Source organism: Plectropomus leopardus, chromosome 2 (assembly GCF_026936395.1).
Source record: "Plectropomus leopardus strain MGB_pleo_1.0 chromosome 2, ASM2693639v1, whole genome shotgun sequence".
Lineage (NCBI taxonomy): Eukaryota > Metazoa > Chordata > Actinopteri > Perciformes > Serranidae > Plectropomus > Plectropomus leopardus.
In genome coordinates this window covers 38727508-38747433 of record NC_142177.1, presented here as the reverse complement: position 1 = coordinate 38747433, position 19926 = coordinate 38727508, and the positions used below count along the sequence as shown (strand labels likewise).

At 37.3% G+C, this 19926-nt stretch overlaps 1 protein-coding gene across 3 annotated transcripts; it reads left to right on the top strand.

The window, feature by feature from the left end:
• The first annotated feature begins 1060 nt into the window (after positions 1–1060).
• On the top strand, positions 1061–18889 carry tmem74b (transmembrane protein 74B). Of its 3 annotated transcripts, none has more exons than XM_042499198.2 (4): positions 1061–1528; positions 2940–3002; positions 3504–3788; positions 6230–18889. In XM_042499198.2, the coding sequence occupies exons 3-4, from the start codon at positions 3561–3563 to the stop codon at positions 6884–6886; spliced, it is 885 nt and encodes a 294-aa protein (XP_042355132.2). In that variant the 5' UTR covers positions 1061–1528; positions 2940–3002; positions 3504–3560; the 3' UTR covers positions 6887–18889. The 3 variants fall into 3 exon arrangements, with proteins under 3 accessions (XP_042355132.2, XP_087926465.1, XP_087926470.1); XM_088070339.1 differs by having other exon boundaries at positions 2902–3002; XM_088070344.1 differs by lacking the exon at positions 2940–3002.
• Positions 18890–19926: the final 1037 nt, after the last annotated feature.

Below are 19926 nucleotides of genomic sequence, written 5' to 3'. Positions count from 1 at the left end.
AGCCAAAGGCCAAAGTCACAGCATTGTTTTTGAATTCAAAGCACTGTTTCTGTTTTTTCTATTTGCAAAACAGATTTAATAAGATGGAGAACCAGAAGGTCACAAATTTAGGTAATTTAACCTTTTATGTATTTCATGATAGTATTTCCTGTTTAGTTTGCAACCTGCTTTGTTTGAGGGCCACTTTTGCAAAATGAAAGGAGGCCAGGGGCCAATCTCAGCGGCCCCATACGTGTTTACAGGATTTCAGGACATTTCTAGGATTTTAGGATTTTCTAGAACTAACCGAGGTTTTTAGGATTTCAGGACATTTCTGGCATTTTTCCAGGTTTTGGGATATGGATGCATGCATACAGGATTTTAGCATTTTTCTAGGATTTTAGGACATTTCCAGGATTTCAGGACATTTCCAGGATTAACAGATGTTTTTAGGATTTCAGGACATTTCTGGTGTTTCCAGGATTTTAGGACATTTACATGATTTTAGCATGTTTCAGCATTTTAGGACATCTCCAGGATTTCAGGATATTTCTAGAACTAACAGATGATTTTAGGATTTTAGGGCGTTTCTAGAACTTACATGGTTTGGGGATTTTAGGTCATTTCTAGGATTTTGGGATGTTTCCAGGATTCTAGGACATATCTGATGTTTCCAGGATTTCAGGACATTTCTAGGATTTTAGGATATTTCTGACATTTCCAGGATTTCAGGACATTTCTATGATTTTAGAACGTTTCTAGAACTAACATGTTTTTAGGATTTTAGGACATTTCTGAGATTTTAGGGCGTTTCCAAGATTTTAGGATTGTTCTGGGACTTAGGATGTTTTTAGGATTTTAGGACATTTCTAAGATTTTAGGACATCTCTATGATTTTAGGACATTTCTGGGATTTTAGGACATCTCTATGATTTTAGGGCATTTCTAAGGTTTTAGGACTTTTCTATAATTTCAGGACATTTCCAGGATTTTAGGACATTCAGGCTTTGCTTTGCTCTGTAGGCGGATGCAGGGGATCCTCCACTGGCATTTATTTTTCTTTTTTAATAAAAAAGCTCTATTTTGATGCTGTTTTTTGCACTCTTGCACCTTATGTATAGTAAAAGTAACAAAACACTTCCCAGTGTGAATCAATATAGTTTTATTGTGATTTGGAAAATGGTTGGGGGGCCACCTGGCACCCTACTGGGAGCCATAAATTAAGTATCACTGCTCTGGATTAATAAATAGCACTACAGGAGAAAGTGGGGAAATGATTTGGGGGTGAATTGTCTCTTTAAGTTTTATCTTACTGATTGATGTCACCCTTTCATCTATTTCCCCACCACACCTTTCTGATGACTCCACCAGCTCTTCAGACACCAGCAGGGAGAACCACGGGCTGGTTTTGCGCATGGTCAGTCTCACCCCGGTCCTCTCCCTCCCTCCCTCTGCATCCTCCTCACACATGATCTAACAGCATCCATCTCTCCGGATGCGATGTCTCACAGCCGTCTGGATTCCCGCCTGGTCGCGGCTTCAGCACCAGGTAAGACCACGCGCTGTCATCCCGGCACCTTTACGCAAAAACCTCTCATCGATAATCCTGCAGATGATCGATTATATCCGCGGTGTTTGTTCGGATTCAGCGGGGGGAGCTGGGTGGATGCTGCCTGGATACTGAATCCATCCCCGGTGTTTCCCTCCGGAGAGAAATCGGCACTTAATGTTGCTCGTTTGCATATTTTCTCCCAGAATAAGATCCTCCTTTGACGCTCCCTCCTCTCTCTCTGTGTCCGTGTTATCTGCAGTCAGATCGGGGTAATGAATAACGTGTCAGTCGGTGTGCTGCTTATCAGTCAGATATTATCTTTCACACACACACACACACACACACACACACACAGGCGGAGTGTAGTGGTCCAGGTTTTGGGCTGTTTGGCGCATCACAAGGTCACGGTGGTGCTGACGGCCAGATTCCTTGCTGCCCACGGGCTCCCAGGCGCTCCTCTGCGGGGCCACGGGGCTCGATCTGCGGATAAATGATAACTGTGTCAGTGGGCTACTTTAGCCTGGAGCTCCCCGGAGATTAACGGGCTGTAGAAACAATAAAAAAAAAAACTGTTTTTCTGGGTGGATTAAAAAAAAAATCAATTCAATTCAAATTTAGAAAATAAGAAATTATAATAATAATACAAAAATGTCACATTTTATGTCTTACACCCCATTGTTGGTTAAATTATGTTAGAAATGCTAGATTATCCAGCTGTAGAAACAATAAAAAATGTGGTTGTCTTTTAAAATAATAAAATAATAATAATAATAATTAGATTAAGATTAAATTAATAAATACATAACAATACAAAAATGTCGCATTTTATGTATGAAGTTACACCTCATATTTGGTTAAATTATGTTAGAAATGCTAGATTAACTGGCTGTAGAAACAATAAAAATGTGGTTGTCTTTTTAAAAAAATAAAAATAAAATAACAATAATAATAATAATTTGATTGAGATTAAATAAATAAATACATAATAATACAAAAATGACATATTTTATGTCTGAAGTTCTGCCTCATAATTTGTTAAATTATGTGAGTGTGTGTGTGTGTGTGTGTGTGTGTGTGTGTGTGTGTGTGTGTGTGTGTGTGTGTGTGTGTGTGTGTGTGTGTGTGTGTGTGTGTGCGTGCGTGTGCGTGTGTGCACATGAACAGCGTTCACACCCAGAGCTCAGAGGTGTTAAAATGCAGAGTGAGAGTTCATTCTCTGTAAAAATGATGCATGATTTTAAATAGTTGCAAATGTACCGTTTGTCTCACTGTTACCTGTGCCTGTGCTAAGTGTGCAGTGTGTGTGTGTGTGTGTGTGTGTGTGTGTGTGTGTGTGTGTGTGTGTGTTTGTGTGCGCGTGTGTTTTACAGATGTGTTGGATTTAGGATCTGATTTTAACTCTCTGTAGTGGTCAACGGGAAGTGAAAGCAGTAATGGTGATTAGAAGATATGGAAATGAATAACTATCAAGGTGAGATGCAGGTGATTCAGATGTTCAGTGTGTGTGTGTGTGTGTGTGTGTGTGTGTGTGTGTGGTTCCCTCTGAACAGGCCTGCAGCATTAACTACTTTAATGGTTTTATTTAGCTTACTGAGATTGTTTAGAAGCTTGCAATAATTTTATTTATTTTTTTAGTAATTAGTGCCATAACTAAATTAAAACTGCCAAAATACAGAAGGCTAGTCGAGAAACTAAGTAGTTGTTTTTTATTTGTTTGTGTGCGTGTGTTTGTTTGTTGTTGTTTTTAACTGTACTATGTGTGCATGTATGAATATATATGTTTGTTAGAGTTGATTATAAGTAATAATTTATTTGTTAAAAAAGCATAAACACAGTTTAGAAAAATAATAAATGAAAGAGATACCATAAATATGACATAAAACCTCAGTATGTTGATCATGTCTTTTAACAGATAAAGGCCTTTGTATTAGACCTTCTCTGCTCACTCAGTTATTATTTTGTCTTTTTTCAGTGAGGATATTGCAGAGAGGAGGGATGGTGAAGACATGAGCACATCCAACACATATCGATGGAGTCCTCTTTTAACGCCGTAGAGCTCCGGGAGCTGCGGGGCGGAGGAGGCCAGCGGGGCGTGTCCCCGACGCCGGCCTCAGCGCCCTGGACAGCGGCCACAGCGTGCTGCGCCACCCGGGGCTTCGAGAACGCCTCCTACCAGCAAGACGAGGAGCCCGAGTACCAGCATCAAGGCGCGGCTGCGTCTGCGGGCTGCCCGCCATCAACCTCAGCCAGCAACAAGGTGAGATCAGTTGGGTGTTTTTGTGTGTTTTTGCGCTCACATAAATGTCTCTAGTCCGGCTCAGATGATAAAATGTCTTCCCGAAACCGTTTGAATCCGCCAAGTTCAAATTAACGGACACTGACATAAGATACAGCTGAGGGGTTAATGGCTAGCTGCTAAAGTTAGCAACAAGTAGCGAGGTCGTTACCGGAAAACTTTAGCCGCGAACAGCCCGCGAACAGCCCGGGATGTTATTACTTAACCCTTTAACAAAAACAGTCAAATCAGACAGAACTCCAAATGAAACATATTTTTATTGCAACACGAACGTTACGTAACAAATAACAAAATAACAAAATCTTCTCAGATGTCATTGATTATATCCATGAATGCACCAACATGATGGCCTAAATCCCAGCAGGGGGAGCCAAAAAATGTTTTAAAGATTTTTACAAGTTTTTACCAATTTTAACCAGACAGAATCACAGTAACATATATATATATATATATATATATATATATATATATATATATATATATATATATATATATATATATATATATATATATATATATATATGTATGCAACAGAGAAACATGGAAAATAACAGTGATAATGATCATACTAATAAAACTTAAAATAAAAAAGATAATAAAAAAATATGATAATCATCAAAATAATCATAATTAAAAGTTAAGGTAAAATTATATGATAAAGCAAAATAAAAAAAATCAATACAATGAAAATAATATTGATGTCTATTTGTGCACATACATATACCCATGCATACATACGTATCTACATACATATATATATATCACTACAGAAATTTTTCACATATAGGAAGTGGACTAAACATTTGAAACAGTGCTGTCTCCATGACTGTGCACTGCACGCCGTCCAGAATCCTAAATACAAGCTTACTCTGAATCCCAGGTTAAACAAAGCATGATGGACGGGATAAACCGGGACAGCAGCAGATTGTGGAGCTAACTTGTCGCCGAAAAGCCTCAAGCTCTCGAGCCCCGAATCGATCAAAGTCTGAACTCCGCCAGAGTGGTGAATTACAACCAAACAGGAGCACATAAAAGGTTACACGGGGAAGTCATTTTATGTCAGGAATTCATTGTTTTATTGGAAAAGCGCTGAAGAGTCTGGTTACACAAGGAGAGATTAATTTATTGTGTAACCGGAGATTAACGTTAACAGAAAACATGATATGCTCATAAAGACATCAAAAACCTTTTAGCCTGAGGCTGAATAATTACTTTATGGTATGATTTATTTTTCTGAAATAGTTCGGTTGCACTTAAATTAAAATAGTCGTCTCATGAATTATCCCAACAAATACTACTAACAAATGAACAAATTCTCTCTAAATATATATAAACAGATTTAATTTCATGATATTTTGGAACAAGAATGAACAATATACAAATGAAAAAGCCAAAATAATCAGTTAACATCAAAATAACTCAGTTTTCTTACAATAAATGTCTCATTCTCGTTATAGTAGATGAAAAACTCACATGGAAATACCACAATGAACTGAGTGACTAGCTTTGCTACAAGATACGACTCATCTGCTTCTTTCTTCAGAAAATATCAGCTTCTATTGATTTTTAACATGAATATAAACATATAGCAGACTTGTGTATTCGTGTATAAATATGTGAACCTAACTCGTGTCAAGCTGAGTGTTTTCCAGAGCTTCTTTAAGCATTTCTCAGACGTTCACTCATTCGACGACTTTTATTTTTCGTATTATTGAACCTTTTGTAATCAATAGTCATTGAAACGCAGAGGACCATCTCTTTGGAACAACTTAGTCCCATCTGTGCGATCGCTATCAACATTATTGTATCAAAAAACATCTGAAAAGTTTCTGATTTGCAAAGACTGATAGGATTTCATTGATTTCTTTGAAATGCATCTCTCTTTGCATACAAACTTTTTATCCTTTTTTTGGCTTCTAACCTCTCCTGTGTAATGATTAAACTTTAATCTTCTTTTTTTTATATATATATATAAACGTGTATGTGCAAATATACTAAACTAAACCTTTCTTTACAGTATATTTCCATGGTTTTTTTTTGTGGCAGCCACTGTGGACCAGATTGTTGGTCAGATGCCACTTCAATGAGATGTTGAATTATTAATATTATAAAATGTGACTGATGTCGACACTAAAAGACTCTTTCTTGTATTTGTGCCTGTTTTTTCTCCGTCTTTCATCAATAATAGGTTTATTCTTGCTCATTATGCTGCTCTGATTTATCCTTTTTTATGCCCTATCTTGTCTTTTTTTCGTGGTTTTTCTCTTTGTGTTTTTCTTTATTTCTTAATTCTTTCTTTCTTTCGTATCTTTCTTTCTTTTGTTATTTGTTTTTCTTTCTTCTTTCTTTCTTTTTATTTGTTTATGTATTCATATGTTTATGTCTGTGTTTCTGTCTTTCAGGGGGAGCAGCAGCATCAGGAGCTGTCTCCGCGATCATACGATGAGGAGGAAGGAGGTGGAGGGCAGGAGGAGGGCCAGGATTTCACAGAGTTCCACCCCGCCGACGACCACTCTGCGGACTACGGCTTCATCTTCGCCCTGGTGTTCCTGGTGAGCGGCATCGTCCTGGTGGTCATCGCCTACACCATCCCCCGAGAGGCCAAAGTCGACCCAGACTCCGTGTCGGCCCGCCAGATGGAGAAGCTGGAGATGTACTACGCCCAGCTGGGCTCCCACCTGGACAAGTGCATCATCGCGGGCCTCGGCCTGCTGACTCTGGGGGGGATGTTCCTGTCCGTGCTGCTCATGGTGTCCATCTGCCGGGGCGAAATGTACCGACGCAGGGCGGCGTTTGTTCGCCCCAAGAGGACTTACGGCTCCATCAACCTGAGGATGAAGCAGCTGGCGACCGGAGAGGCAGGAGGCGAGGGAGGGGACGGAGGTGAGGAGCTTTGGGTGGAACACGCAAAGACAAGGAATAACATACAGCCAGGTCCGAGCCGGGACTCCAAATCAGAACCAGGACCGAGCAGGAATCCTCCTCCTGCTGCTGCTGCTGCTGCTGCTGCTGCTGCTGCTCAGTCCTCCTCTTCTGCTGCTGCACACAGAGTCAACTAGCTGTCCTTTATTTTCAACCTGCCTTCCTCTGAGTGAGGTGCAAAATGGGGATGCAAAATGGTGCTGCTCCCCTCGGTTTGTGCTGACAGGAAAAGCACATGTTGGGCACAAGGCTCTCTGCTGCAGAGCTTTAACCCAGCGTTTTGGGAAGAACCAGTTAATGAGATACTCATTCAAACCAATCATAAAGGATGTAATACTTAACAAACGAGGGCTCGATCCGGTAGAAGATTTGAGGTAAGCTTACAATATTTGGGCGTGGAAAAGAGCACATTTGGAGGTGAATGGTCGTATAATCAAAGTTCAAATATAAATCAAAGTATGTTAATCAGTAAACAATGCTTTTACAACAGAAAGCACATTGTGTCCGACAGCCCTGGTGGTTTGTCACCGCTGCAGAAATAACTCTTTATTTATGAAGTCCAGAACAGCATTTAGCCATATTTTAAACCCTAATAATAATATCTGACTTGTCATGCTGCTGCTGCTGTGAATATCACTGCAAATCTATTAGACATTACAGCCATCTGATAGAAAGTGTCATTACTGGACTGTCTAAATGAAGTATCGTGGAAAGTTTGATGCTAGCCCGCACACAAATAAACAGAGGCAACAATTTTTTTAAAGTAATAATTCACTCCGGTGAGACGTTTACACTCACCACCTGCATCAGCAATACACGGACGATGAAAGTAAAGAAGATAAATAATCTTAAAACTGTGTCACCACTGGCCCTCTGAAACCTGCAGGAACCTAAATATCAGGCAAAAAGGGTCAATTTAAACCTGCATTAAGCAAAGCAATATGTTTAATTGATAAAATGAGTCATGTGAAAGAAACGCTGAGTATCGACATGAAACTCTGCAGCTTTATGCTTTATTCATTATTTGGTTCTCTGGCTGCACACAGACTTAATGGTTGAGCTTCTCAGTTGGTTCTCTGCAGCCTTTTCCTCGTAATACTGTGACTTAGTTCTCATAATATCACTCCCTTCTCCCTGTAATATGACAACTTTATTATCTAAATACTGTGACTTTCATCCTTTTAATCCTTTGAAACCTCAACAGTTTGGCTTGTTTTCTTTCAAAAGCATGGAAAGAAGGCAGTGAGCAATGAAGGAAGAAGATATGCAAAAATCTGCAAGAAATTAGTGACAGGTATAAGAAAATTACCCAAAAAATGAGTTTTTATTTAAAAAAATTGGAAATGTGCAAAGAAAAAGAAAAAATGCAAAAAAAATAATTTTTTAAACATAATAATAATAACAATTTTTTTTTAGTTTTTCCCTAGCTTTTTTCTTTTTTCTAGAGATTTTTTTTGCTAGCTTTTTAAAAATAATTTCTCAAAAAACACCTTTTCTCATTTTTTTTCATTTTTTAATGTACGTGTGCTTTGCAAGGCAGAAGCAGCAAGCAAAACACTTCACTTTCATTGAAAACGATCCGCCCTAAGCTGTTAAAACACACTGACTGATCGGGGCCAAATGCAGCTTTAGTATTTGACATTTAAAAATATTTTGCTGATTTGTGTTCTCCTGTGAATGCAACAGTGTGATCAGCCTTTATTTACCAAAAGGACAAATGTGTGCGATAAAAATAGACAGCTTCTATAATGAAATACAATAAGATACAGAGTGAAGAGGTGACTCAGAGCTGATGTGTTGAGGGTGACACACATCACCCAGAAAGCATTGCATCAGCTCCAAGAGCTCTTCTTACCAGATTTGCTCGTCAGTAATCGTCCTCGTCCTTCACTCGAAGATGTTTTTTGTGTCTTTGTGGGTTTTTTCTCCCCGCAACACGAGCAATGAAGATTATGTCTCTGCGTCTTGGTTGCAAATCGATTCCGTTTTTTTATTACAAAAAAAAAAAGCAGACTGGGTTTAATCACAGGAATGTCTCCACCAGGCTGAATCGATTTTCGGGTAGTCAAGTTGAGATTGCACATGTGTTTGGAGGGCAGACAGCTGGAAAAGACGCGTCGTTATATAAGAGAGACAAGAAAATCTGTGAAGTGAAGGCGTGAAAATCAACACTCTCACTGCTGGTGGCTGAAGAAACGCTGCCTTCAGTGAATCCAGCGTCACATCGAGATACAAAACAACCCAGAACTCAGCAGTCACATATCCGAGAGTCTCATGCTGCATCACCAAAAAACTGTTGCCTCATGTTTACTAATCAGCATTTTTTGCTAGCATCACTTTCCAGCAGCATTAGGAGCGAGTCTTTGTATCATGTTGCAAGTGAATATCCACCATCAGCAGCTCCTTTGTATGAATAGTTATATTTATCTGAGGCCCTGAGTGTTCGGTGGATGATGAAAGGAGCTATTGTGCTAAAGGCTAGTCGCTGCTGCAGTAAGAAAACCTCACGATACTAGCTACGCTGTAAACGAGCAGATCGTACTTTAAAAAAATCTAGAATTGCTGTGAGAAGGGTAAGTGAATATAAGCATCAGTCTTAATTTATGTTTATTTCATAACTTATTGTGAAGTTTGCTTAAATTTTAGTTGTATGTACTTACTTTTGTGAAGTTGTGTCAACTTAAAAATGACAACTTTAATTAACTTGTTTTTTCTAAGTGATAGCAACTTAAGATTTTAAGTAAACAAAGTTGGTCAGACTTTACCAAAGAGTTTTTTTGTATTTTGTGTCATGATGAGAAGGATTTTGCATGCACTATAAAAGAAAAAAAGATTCGGCTCAACAACAAACAAAAAAATGCATCAGTTTGCATCAGCAATTTCTGAGTTATGACAGCTTATAATGAACTCATGTGCTACAGGTGCACTACACTGAGTTAGGAGAATTAGCGCGTCTTCGACAATCAAAGGCATTTTGTTTTAAAACAAGAAAATGTCATTTGTGTCGTATATTTGTTTTGCCTGCAGGTTCCTAACACAGTTTTAACTGTCTGAATGTTCAGTGGGGGAGGGGGATTTAAAATCCTGAACTGAAGGTAGAGAAAAGTTGAATTATCGGGCCAATTTCATTAAGTTACTATAACTTGAATTTTGTTTTAAATCAGTTAACACAGAAGTTTGAGTTTAAATTGCACACAAAAATAAATAAAGATAAAATAAAATTAAAATTAAAAACGTAATCTTAAAATGTTCAGTTTCCAAAATACTACTTGGTAAATACTACTATCAGTTAGGTCAGACTAACTTGGTTCGTTTGAGTTACTATCCCTCAGGAAGAACGAGTAATTTCAACTGTCATTTTTAAATTGACTTCACAAACTGAAAAACATTTTAAGTAAACCTTACAAATAGGTGTAAAGTAAACATAACAGAAGAATAGTTATATTTACTAACTTTTTTAAGGCAATATGTTTCCTAGACTTTTTTTAAAGTCTGATCAACTTGTCATATTTTACAGTGTATCGTGACTCTCTCAGTTCATAAAATCTATAAAAAAAATTTCAAAACTGCTCTTTAAATACAAAATAGCTAACTTATTTCAAAAAAAGCAAACATCAAGGTGCTTTGTGAGTGTTTTTTTCTATGTGACTGCAGCTCTTAGTCCGGAGACGAAGCCGATTTTGACTGGAATGAACCTTTAATGACACAGCGCCTACTTACCTGTATTATATGTAAACAGATGTTATTTATGTCATGTAAGGATACAATATGCCTTAATGAGTTAACACTGACACTGTAAATTGTGTATACGCGAATATTATTATGCTAATGTATTAAGGTCTGTATAGTGAGCCAGTTAGCCAAGGGCAACGTAGCCACACACACACACACACACACACACACACACACACACACACACACACACACACACATATAAATGTCCACATACGTCAGCTGACCTCACAAACCAGTTTGTGGCTCCGTTCTTGTGAGGACATCTCGAGTCTAACGTACTAATCTCAAGCTGTTTATTAGAGTATGTCACTTTTTGCAGTACAATTATACAGTAAATACTACACAGACATGCTGGATGTCGAGGACAAAAGCTAAACACTCAAAAACCACAAAGTGTGCAAAATCTCGTCACAGCTGGAGCAATTTTTTTCAGTTTGCAGCAGCTTAACTAACTGATCTAATCAAAGACACAGCTGATGAACAAAACATTTGGGCTTCATTATTTAACATTTAGATAAATTTAATAACACCGACTTGAAGGTGGAGGACACCCCATGACAGAGGACCTAGCTATGTCCCTAATGTCCTAAAATCTGAGACATGTCCTAAAATCCTAGAAACATGTATGGGGCTGCTGCGACCGGCCCCTGGATAGATTTATTAGTAAATTTGCCAATTAATTAATTAATTTGCCATTTTATCACCCAGTGCTTTCAGCTTTAGTAGATATGCAGCAGATGAAATGCTGACTGTAAATGATGATGATGATTAAAAAGGAAGCACACTTAGCCTCCCTAAAATGTGCTGCAGGAAATTCAGAGTGTCCATTACAGATATTAAAAAGCAAAATGAAACGATGCATACTGGTTGGTGCTGTTAGTCTTTGAGGCAGCAGGGTGATTTTACAGAGTGGACAGTCTTGATCCGTGCTGCAGTGTGTCTCTGCTGAGGCGTCCTTGAGTATAAAAGACTCGGTTCTGCTGCTTCTGGTGGAAAATGTGCGGCTTTATGGCTAAATCCCAAAACGAAACATCGGCCTTATGTTTGGGTGCTTGTTTGGACTCGACTGTGTGTGGTTTGGAGAAAGTGGTGCAAGTTTTTGAGACTCTCCACCCCAATAAAAAACAACAGAAAGTGCCCAAAAGATCACTGTTTGCATCCCGATTCCCTCCGACAGTCGACGGTTTCTTTTAACCTTCAGTTCAGTCAGTCCAAAACTGTGACGAAGTTCTTATTTTAGAAACAAAGTCAGACTTTGTCATGATGCAATAGTAAAAAGAAATTTTAAGTAGCATCTCTGCAAAGAGCAACAAATCAAAAAGATTTAATCCAGCTCACATTCACTAAACTTGACAACTATAGTTGTGTAAGATCTCAAAATGCTTTTTAAACCTCATTTCCACTGCACAAAAAAGACTCTAACACCTGGCTATTTAATGCAATGGGAATGCGTAAAATTGGCATTCGGCTGTGGCTCAGAGGTAGAGTGGGTTGTCCTCTATTCAGAGGGTCGGTGATTCAATCCCCAGCTCCTCCACTCAACACGCTGAAGTGCCCTTTGGCAAGGCACTAATCCCCAAAATGCTCCTGATGGCTGTTCCATCAGTGTGTGAGTGTGTGTGAATGGTCAAAGACCTGAGCAGCAGGTGGCGGCTTGTACGGTAGCCTTGGCCACGAGTGAATGACTGTGTATGTTAATGTAGGAACTCGTAATGTGAGAGCACTTTGAGTTGTTAAAAAAAAATACTAGAAAAGCACGATACATTAATCCATCAATCATTTCAAATGACTCTGCAGTTTGTATTTACCGACTCAGGCTCAGATCGGCGTTGATGGAAACACAACGTGAACAAGTGAACGTGCTAATTTCAGCTCCTTAAATAGCGAGATGCAATGACGCACAACCACTAATAACATCTCCTCCAGAGCGGCGCTAAAACATCGATCCAAATTAGTCTGCACCGAGTTTGAAAGACAGACTGAAGGAGTGAGACTGTTTACCTGTTCCTCGGTCGAACAGACACACCAAAACAACCCACACACACATACTAGTCTGCTGCAGAGCCGTGTACACAGCTCTGCTCTACTGGTAGTGGGTTTACACGTGTTTAAAAAAACTTGTGCAAGTGCTAATTGTGGCGGGAAGAGGCTATTTGTATTGTTACAAATAATGCAGTTGGAAAATTTATAGGACTTTTTGCAATGTTTTGAATGTTTGTACTTAAGATTTCAGCGGTTAACGGTTAACTGGTGATCATCTGATATATTCACCAACTATACAGAATGATGCAGAAACATCTGCATGAAGATGCTACTAGATGTTGTAGAGCTGAGACTTATCTGTCCAAAATTACGACAGTAGAGTTTGCTTTTTGTACATCTCTAGTCTGCAACAATAGTAAGCAGCGCACAGATGATGATATTTCTGTGACTTCAGTGTGATTGAGAGAAACAGAACTGTGAAGTTAACAGATGCAGAGGAGTTTTTGTGAGAGTGAAAGAGATAAAAAGATGAGGGAGAGCCGATAGGATGCGGCAGAGACGCTGGATGACGTGAGGTGATTCTTGAAGAGATTTTCCATTTCGTGGAGGAGTGACTCTGCACGAAGCGAGGCGCTTTCGACGAAAAACATCCCCTTAACGTCGATTGTTGTTGGTAGATCAGGTTCAGCCTGCAGGTCTTCATTAGGAGGTGGAAACAACAGCAGGAACACAACACGAATGGGAATGATTGTCTGTGCAGGTCGGACGCACACCGCTGGAAGAAAAGAGCTCTGAAAGCATTTTTAGTGAGTTTAGTGACAGACTGATGGATTGAATCAGGTCGGGAGGAGGCAAAAACATTGTTGATTGCTTTTGTGTAAAAACTCTTAAAGGGGAAGTACGCCAATATTATTCATCAAGTGTGTTTCCAGGTGAAAACAAAGTAGTGTGAAGCCCAAAGTGTCTCCAGGGAGGGAGCTGTGTGATGTTTGATGAATGGCCTCAAGTGATGGAGTTGAACAGGGTTTATATGGTCATGAAAAACCTGGAAAAGTCATGGAATTTACAAATTGCAATTGCCAGACCTGCATACATTTGGAAAACTAAATATAGTTTTGGAAAAGTCATAGATATATGTTTCATAAACCTGTTTAATTGCACATGTTTTCAGGGAATGTTGTAAATTTGAAAATCAAACCATAATTTTAATTTTTTAATGAAAATTGCAAGACGGTATCTTTAAAAACACCAAAAACTATAAAAAGCAAAAAATTTACTTTTAAACTTGCAAAAAAGGGCCAAAAGAGAGCACGTCTTCATATGGTGGTTAAATAAATACAATATACAGCCATATAAAAATTGTATTCCTCAACCCAAAGCTGAATTAAAAAAGCATAGGTCCCTCCCCAGTGCTTATGAGTTTATTTGATATCCTGTTTTTAAATTTTATTTTGGTGAACTCACCATTTTATTGATGAGAATCACTGAATGAATCAACATTTACTCGAACTTAAAACAGAAGATTGTATGAACAGATGAAGAACGAGAGTTCGGAGCGTCTGAAAAAGAAACTGAACTATGTTTCTGTTCGTCTGTGATGCGTCTGAATGTCAAGACACGAACACGAGCACCTTGACCAAAGTCACACAGAAAATCAATCTTTATTCTGTCGGCAGCACAATGACTCCGTTACCATAGAAATAGTCTATTTATATCAAGGACTGTTGGTGCTCAGATGTCATGGAAAGTCCTTGAGAGGGCACCACAGAGGAGACGATCTTACAAACTCTTAAAACGTCTAATTGTTTCCCCAAAGAGAGAAATATATGAACCTTAGGGGACAAACAGAAACCCTTCGTGGGAATAAATGACACATTTTTACTATAAATCATCTGTTGGTGGAAGTTTTCCAGGAACCAAAGCTTTATTTTACACCAGACCAAGGACAGCATTTAGCTGAGTCATCAGAAATAGCTGCCGGAAATCAGAAGGACAAAGTCACCTAAATAAAACCTCAGCATTTAATTTTCTATTCAGTTTGTTGCCACAGTAGTTTACATACTAGTACAGTGATGCTCGACTCACAGCCCGCGAGCCAAATCTCAACCCCCACAGGGTGTCAGGTGGCCCCCCAAACATTTTCTAATTCACAATAAGAAAAGTGATTCATAATTAAAATAGAGCTTGTTTATCAAAAAATGTTTAAATGTTGAGCAAAACCGCCTTTAAATGTTTCAATGTGAAGTAATTTTTTCGGACTGAAAGCCGTCATTGTTGCTGTGTAGTCTGACTTGCATTAATATCATCACTCATCATCACAGTCGGGTGTTTTATTTTGCAAAATATTTGGGATTGTTCAGTACTTTTAGAGTAGCCCATTCTCATAAAGTTTACTTTAGTCTCCTAAATTTGCTTAAAGTGCTCTTTTTTTGTACGCTCTTTGGGAAGCATTTAGAAATCTGTGGCTTTTTTTTATTTATTTATTTATTTATTTTTTATCTTGTCCACACAGGCTGCGTCACTGCTGCTGTTAGTGTGAGTTATGACATGAAAAAATATCAATTAGCATTTACACGTTTGATTATGTTTCTAAATGTTTCGTGTTTTTCTCAACATTTCGTGTTTAAACATTTAGAAGTCACCTCTTTTCACTTTCCACCACCAGTTTACTGCTTAAAAAAAATTCAAAATGAAGCATTTGAATACTGATTTCGATATTGATTACCATGGCAACAACTGAATGCATTCGAGTCAGCCTTCGTAACGATGCAAACTGCAGAAATCATTAAGGGTTTTCAAGTAACAGCCTTCATGAGCTTTGTGTGAAATCAGCGCTCTGATTTACAAGACGACACATGATTCTGTTTCTCTGCGGATGCAAAAAAAAAAAGTCCACTCTCCCGAACAAAAACACTCCCCATCCCCACCTCCCACTCCTGCACACTGAGGGGTCAGAGGTCAGAGGTCATACACAGTGTTCCTGCAGCTGCTTGCGATTCAGTACTTGACTCAAGGACACTTCAGCAGCAGTTTGCAGGGTCGTGACCCCGAGCTGAGTCTCATTAATCACTACACATCCTGCTGCTGCAGAAAAAAAAAACTCCTGGTGAAAATACAAGCTGCTGAAAATAGAGCAAAAATAAGAGTTTACGCCTAAAAACACTCCAGCTTTTGTTCTGCTAAAACTAACCGCACACTGAAAGACAGAGAGGTCCTTCCTGCTCACAGGATGCTTCCCTTTATGTGCAGATATGCACAAATATACAACACACACACACACACACACACACACACACACACACAGCCGTAGCATTTTACTCAGAGACTCAATGAATGTACAAATTAATGCTGTAACGCAGGAGGAGGTCGCAGCAGTGTCACGCAATATCACAATATGTCGGTCACATGGTGTAAACAGTCACATGATTTCAATGCAGTTGCCGTGGAAACACTATTGTATAAACATTCCTTCTCTTTTTTTTATTATGTGTAAACATACAGAGTTAATAGATGTGTATTTATCGAGATGAAGCAATATTTCACACAGGTGGAATTCTGGTTTTAGGCTAAAGCTGTACTGTAACATTTTTAGCCTTCAAAATAAAAGCAGGGACAAGACGGATTCAAAAAGGATTTTTTTGTCACATGCAGCAAAAAATTGAGTTGCCCTGACCCACCAATGTGCTGACTAAATTTTAATGAACACACAATTAAAAAATAAATAAATAAATAAAAAGCACCAATACAGGAAAATCTCTATCACTAAAATCTGTGTAATTTAAATTAAACTGTGTGTAAATTTGTGCAAATGTGTCAGCATGAATTATCTTCCCACAACAAGAAAGTGACAGAAAGTTGTTTAACCCTTTGACACCAGAGCAAACTGGATTGATTTCTTTATAAAAACATGGGTAGAAAGCAATGAGCAACTTAACAAGACATGGCCAAAAAAATAACACAAAAAAACCCAAAAAGAGTTACAAAATTACCTGAAAATAAGTGGAAAAAAAGTCAAGAACAAACAAGAATATGGCCTTTAAAATTGCTAAAAATATATATATATATATATATATATATATATATATATATATATATATATTTCTTTAACATATTTTTAATTATAAAATTATTGTAATTATAAATAAAATTGTCTGGACATTTGTCCCTGTTTTTTGGATAATTTTCTAAAAATCTACTAATACACTCATTTTTTTGGAAATTATCTTGTCACCTCTTAGTAATTTTCTGCAATTTGTGGGACTTTTTTTTTTGCACAGTTGGTCATTGCCTTTTTATCACACTTTCCAAAGAAATCAAGCAAATTTGCTCACAAAAAGGTCCAGAGAGCGTGTCAAAGCTGCACTACAAGAAAGGAGGAGATGATGAATTAAAGAATTAAAATGTTTTTTAGAAGAAGGAATTATTCCATCAAGGTGAAATATCGCTTTAAGAAACCAGAATGAAATGAAATGTTATATTAGAATCTATGAAATGTATGAAAAAAAATATTATGTGGCCTGAGAGAGAAGATGTGTTTTGTGAATCAAAGATGTGAATCTTTTTGCAATCAGTACCTGACAGTGATGGTAACATTTAGCACAGAAAAACATGGACTTAAAGGGATATATCACTTTTATTTTAAGAGGCTTTTGACTGTCAGCTGGTGGAAATGTTTATGGATTACAGAGTTGTTATAAAGAAACTGATTTCTGTTGTAGATGTTTGATGTAATGTACATTATTAAAGTGACATATCCCTTTATTCTAAGGGAAAACCAGGGTCTTTAAACTGTTAAAGAGCAGACGGGGGACGTTTTATATTTCAAATTAATTTTTTTCTTTGCATAACTGTAAAATATGAATTCCGGCAAAAATACTATTTAAAAGTTATCCACTTTTTTGGAGAAAAATTGGTAAAACATGAGCTTTATATGTTGCTTGATTCAGATCAGCTGCCAAATAAAATTTGCAGCTGATCTGTATTGAAACAAATAAAAGACCAAGATATTTTAATTCTTACAGCTACGGAAAACTTAAAATCAAAATACTTTCAAATGTAAATACTTAAAATACAGTGAATTCATAGCATCAAAATATTTTATGGCAAATACATATCTGAATTTATTTAAAAATTAAAATATGAAATTTCCAAAGATGTTTTTTTACACGTCCAAAAATTTAAAATTTTAAAAAATTAAAATTATAAATAGACTTTTCATCTTGAATTCTTAGATCTGAATTTGACCCATAAAATTCAACTGAGTTCTTTTTCTACTTAATCTTTGTATCTGACTTTGACCAATCACATTTAAGCCACCTGATTTTTTTTTTTTTTTATTTCTATTTATATTTTTGGTTCTACATTTTTTGAAAATTGTTATTATTCTGCTTTTGATTGAATTGCAAATCAAGAAAATTAATATTCTTTTTCAAAGCAGTGAATCTAGAACAAATAAATTAATTGTTTAAATACATGAATTCAATGGTGTTTAAATATCAATTCTGTTTGGGTCCATGCAGTTCACCTGTGTCAATTATGACAGATTATGCCAGATTATGCCAGTTTGGCAGGTGATCTGAATCAATATTTCAATTTTTTTATGCTTTGAATTCAGTGGTGTTTAAATTTAAATATTTTGGTCTCTTGTGTGCTTCCGTAGGTCTGTTTCAGTTTGAGGTGGTGTGTTTACACAGAAGTTTATCCTTTTCTCACAGAATTATAATTTAACATGGGATCATTTTTTAAATCCACATTGTAATGACGCCTCTATAAGAGTTTACATTTTTTTGGCACAGACTGAATAAATTGAATTTGGTTCAAAACAATCCAAATATTTGTTGTTATTACAACGTCAGCTCTACAGAAAGTAAAAACTGAGCTCTGTGTTCATTTAAATCACTTTTTTGATCCCCGTTTGCTCTCAGTTTGTGAAGAGCACAGTTAACTTGTGTATTGTGTGTAACCGCAGTTGTTAAAGTCATATCATAATCTGACATTTATTAATTTACAAATCTTTAAAGTCCTGCTCAAGATGGACTCACTTTCCCTTTTAAATCAAATAAAGATGAATGTAGAAAATTTAAATGTTCTATAACTGGAGAAAGAGAAAAATCCTATAATATATTCTCAATCTAGAAACGGATTCATTGAATACAAATATTTATACATGTATCTATTAACATATCTATATGAATTTCTCCTCATTATTTGGAGAAATGGGCTCATCTCTACCCACAGTTTTAAAAACGCTGCTTTGTGTGGAGGTCAGTGAATCTGCATGTTCTGTGACGCTGTAAAGGTGTAAAGACGTTCCTGTACATACTGAGGAGCTGTGTTCTGTATGTGACGACGACGACGATGGTTTTTAAATATGATTTTGTTAATGTGACCAATAAAATTTCTGTTTTGCTGTCGTTTTTAAATCCAGTGAGTCTGACTGCGCTCTGTGTTTCTCTCTTTCTCTCTTTCTCTGAATTTTGATTTTGCATTTAATGGTACTCAACTTATGGTCTGTCAGCCAAATCTGGCCCCCAAAAGGGTGCCAGGTGGTCCCCTAACCATTTTCTGATTCACAATAAAAATAAAGTGATCAACACTGGGAATAGTTTTTGTACTTTTAGTGTATGTAGGGTGCTAGAGCGCATAAACAGCAACAAAGTAGTGCTTGTTTATCAAAAAAGTGCCAGTGGAGGATCCCTCACACCCCCTGACAGAGGTCCGAACTAAGATCCTAATGTTTGATTAAATATCACATTTTTAAGCTCAGACTTGGTTATTGTTTTTTCTGATAAGTGTTTGTCACACATGATGTGTCCATGGACCGCTGGAAATAACTTCTGTTTTAATAGTTTCTGGCTATGATAAGTCTGATAAATGGTCCTAAAACCAAATGTCCATAAATATTTGAAATGTCCTTAATCCAGAGAAACTTCCTAAAATCCTAGAAATGTAAAAAAAAAAAAAAAAAATCCTACAAATGTCCTAAAGTCATCATAATGTCCAAAAATCCTAGTAACGCCCTAAATTCCTAGAAATGTCCTAAAATCCTACAAATGTCAAAAACTCCTAGAAGTGACCGTGAGTCCTATAAAATACAAAAATCCTAGTCACATTGTAAAATCCCAGAAATGTCCTAAAATCCTAGAAATGTCAATAAATCATAAAATTGACCTAAAATCCTAGAAATAAAATTGTTTATCAGTTTTTATGACATTTCTAGGATTTTAGGACATAAGGCTCTTAGCTTGCACCTCTGTTGGGGTATGTGGTGGATCCTCACTGTCACTTTTTTATTGATTTATTTTTAATAACCAAGCTCTATTTTCATGCTGTTTAATGCACTCTGGCACCTTTTGTAAACTAAAAGAACAAATATAATTCCCACTGTCAATCACTTTATTTTTATTGTGAATAGAAAATTGTCAGGGGAGCCACGTGGCACCCTATCAGGGGCCAGATT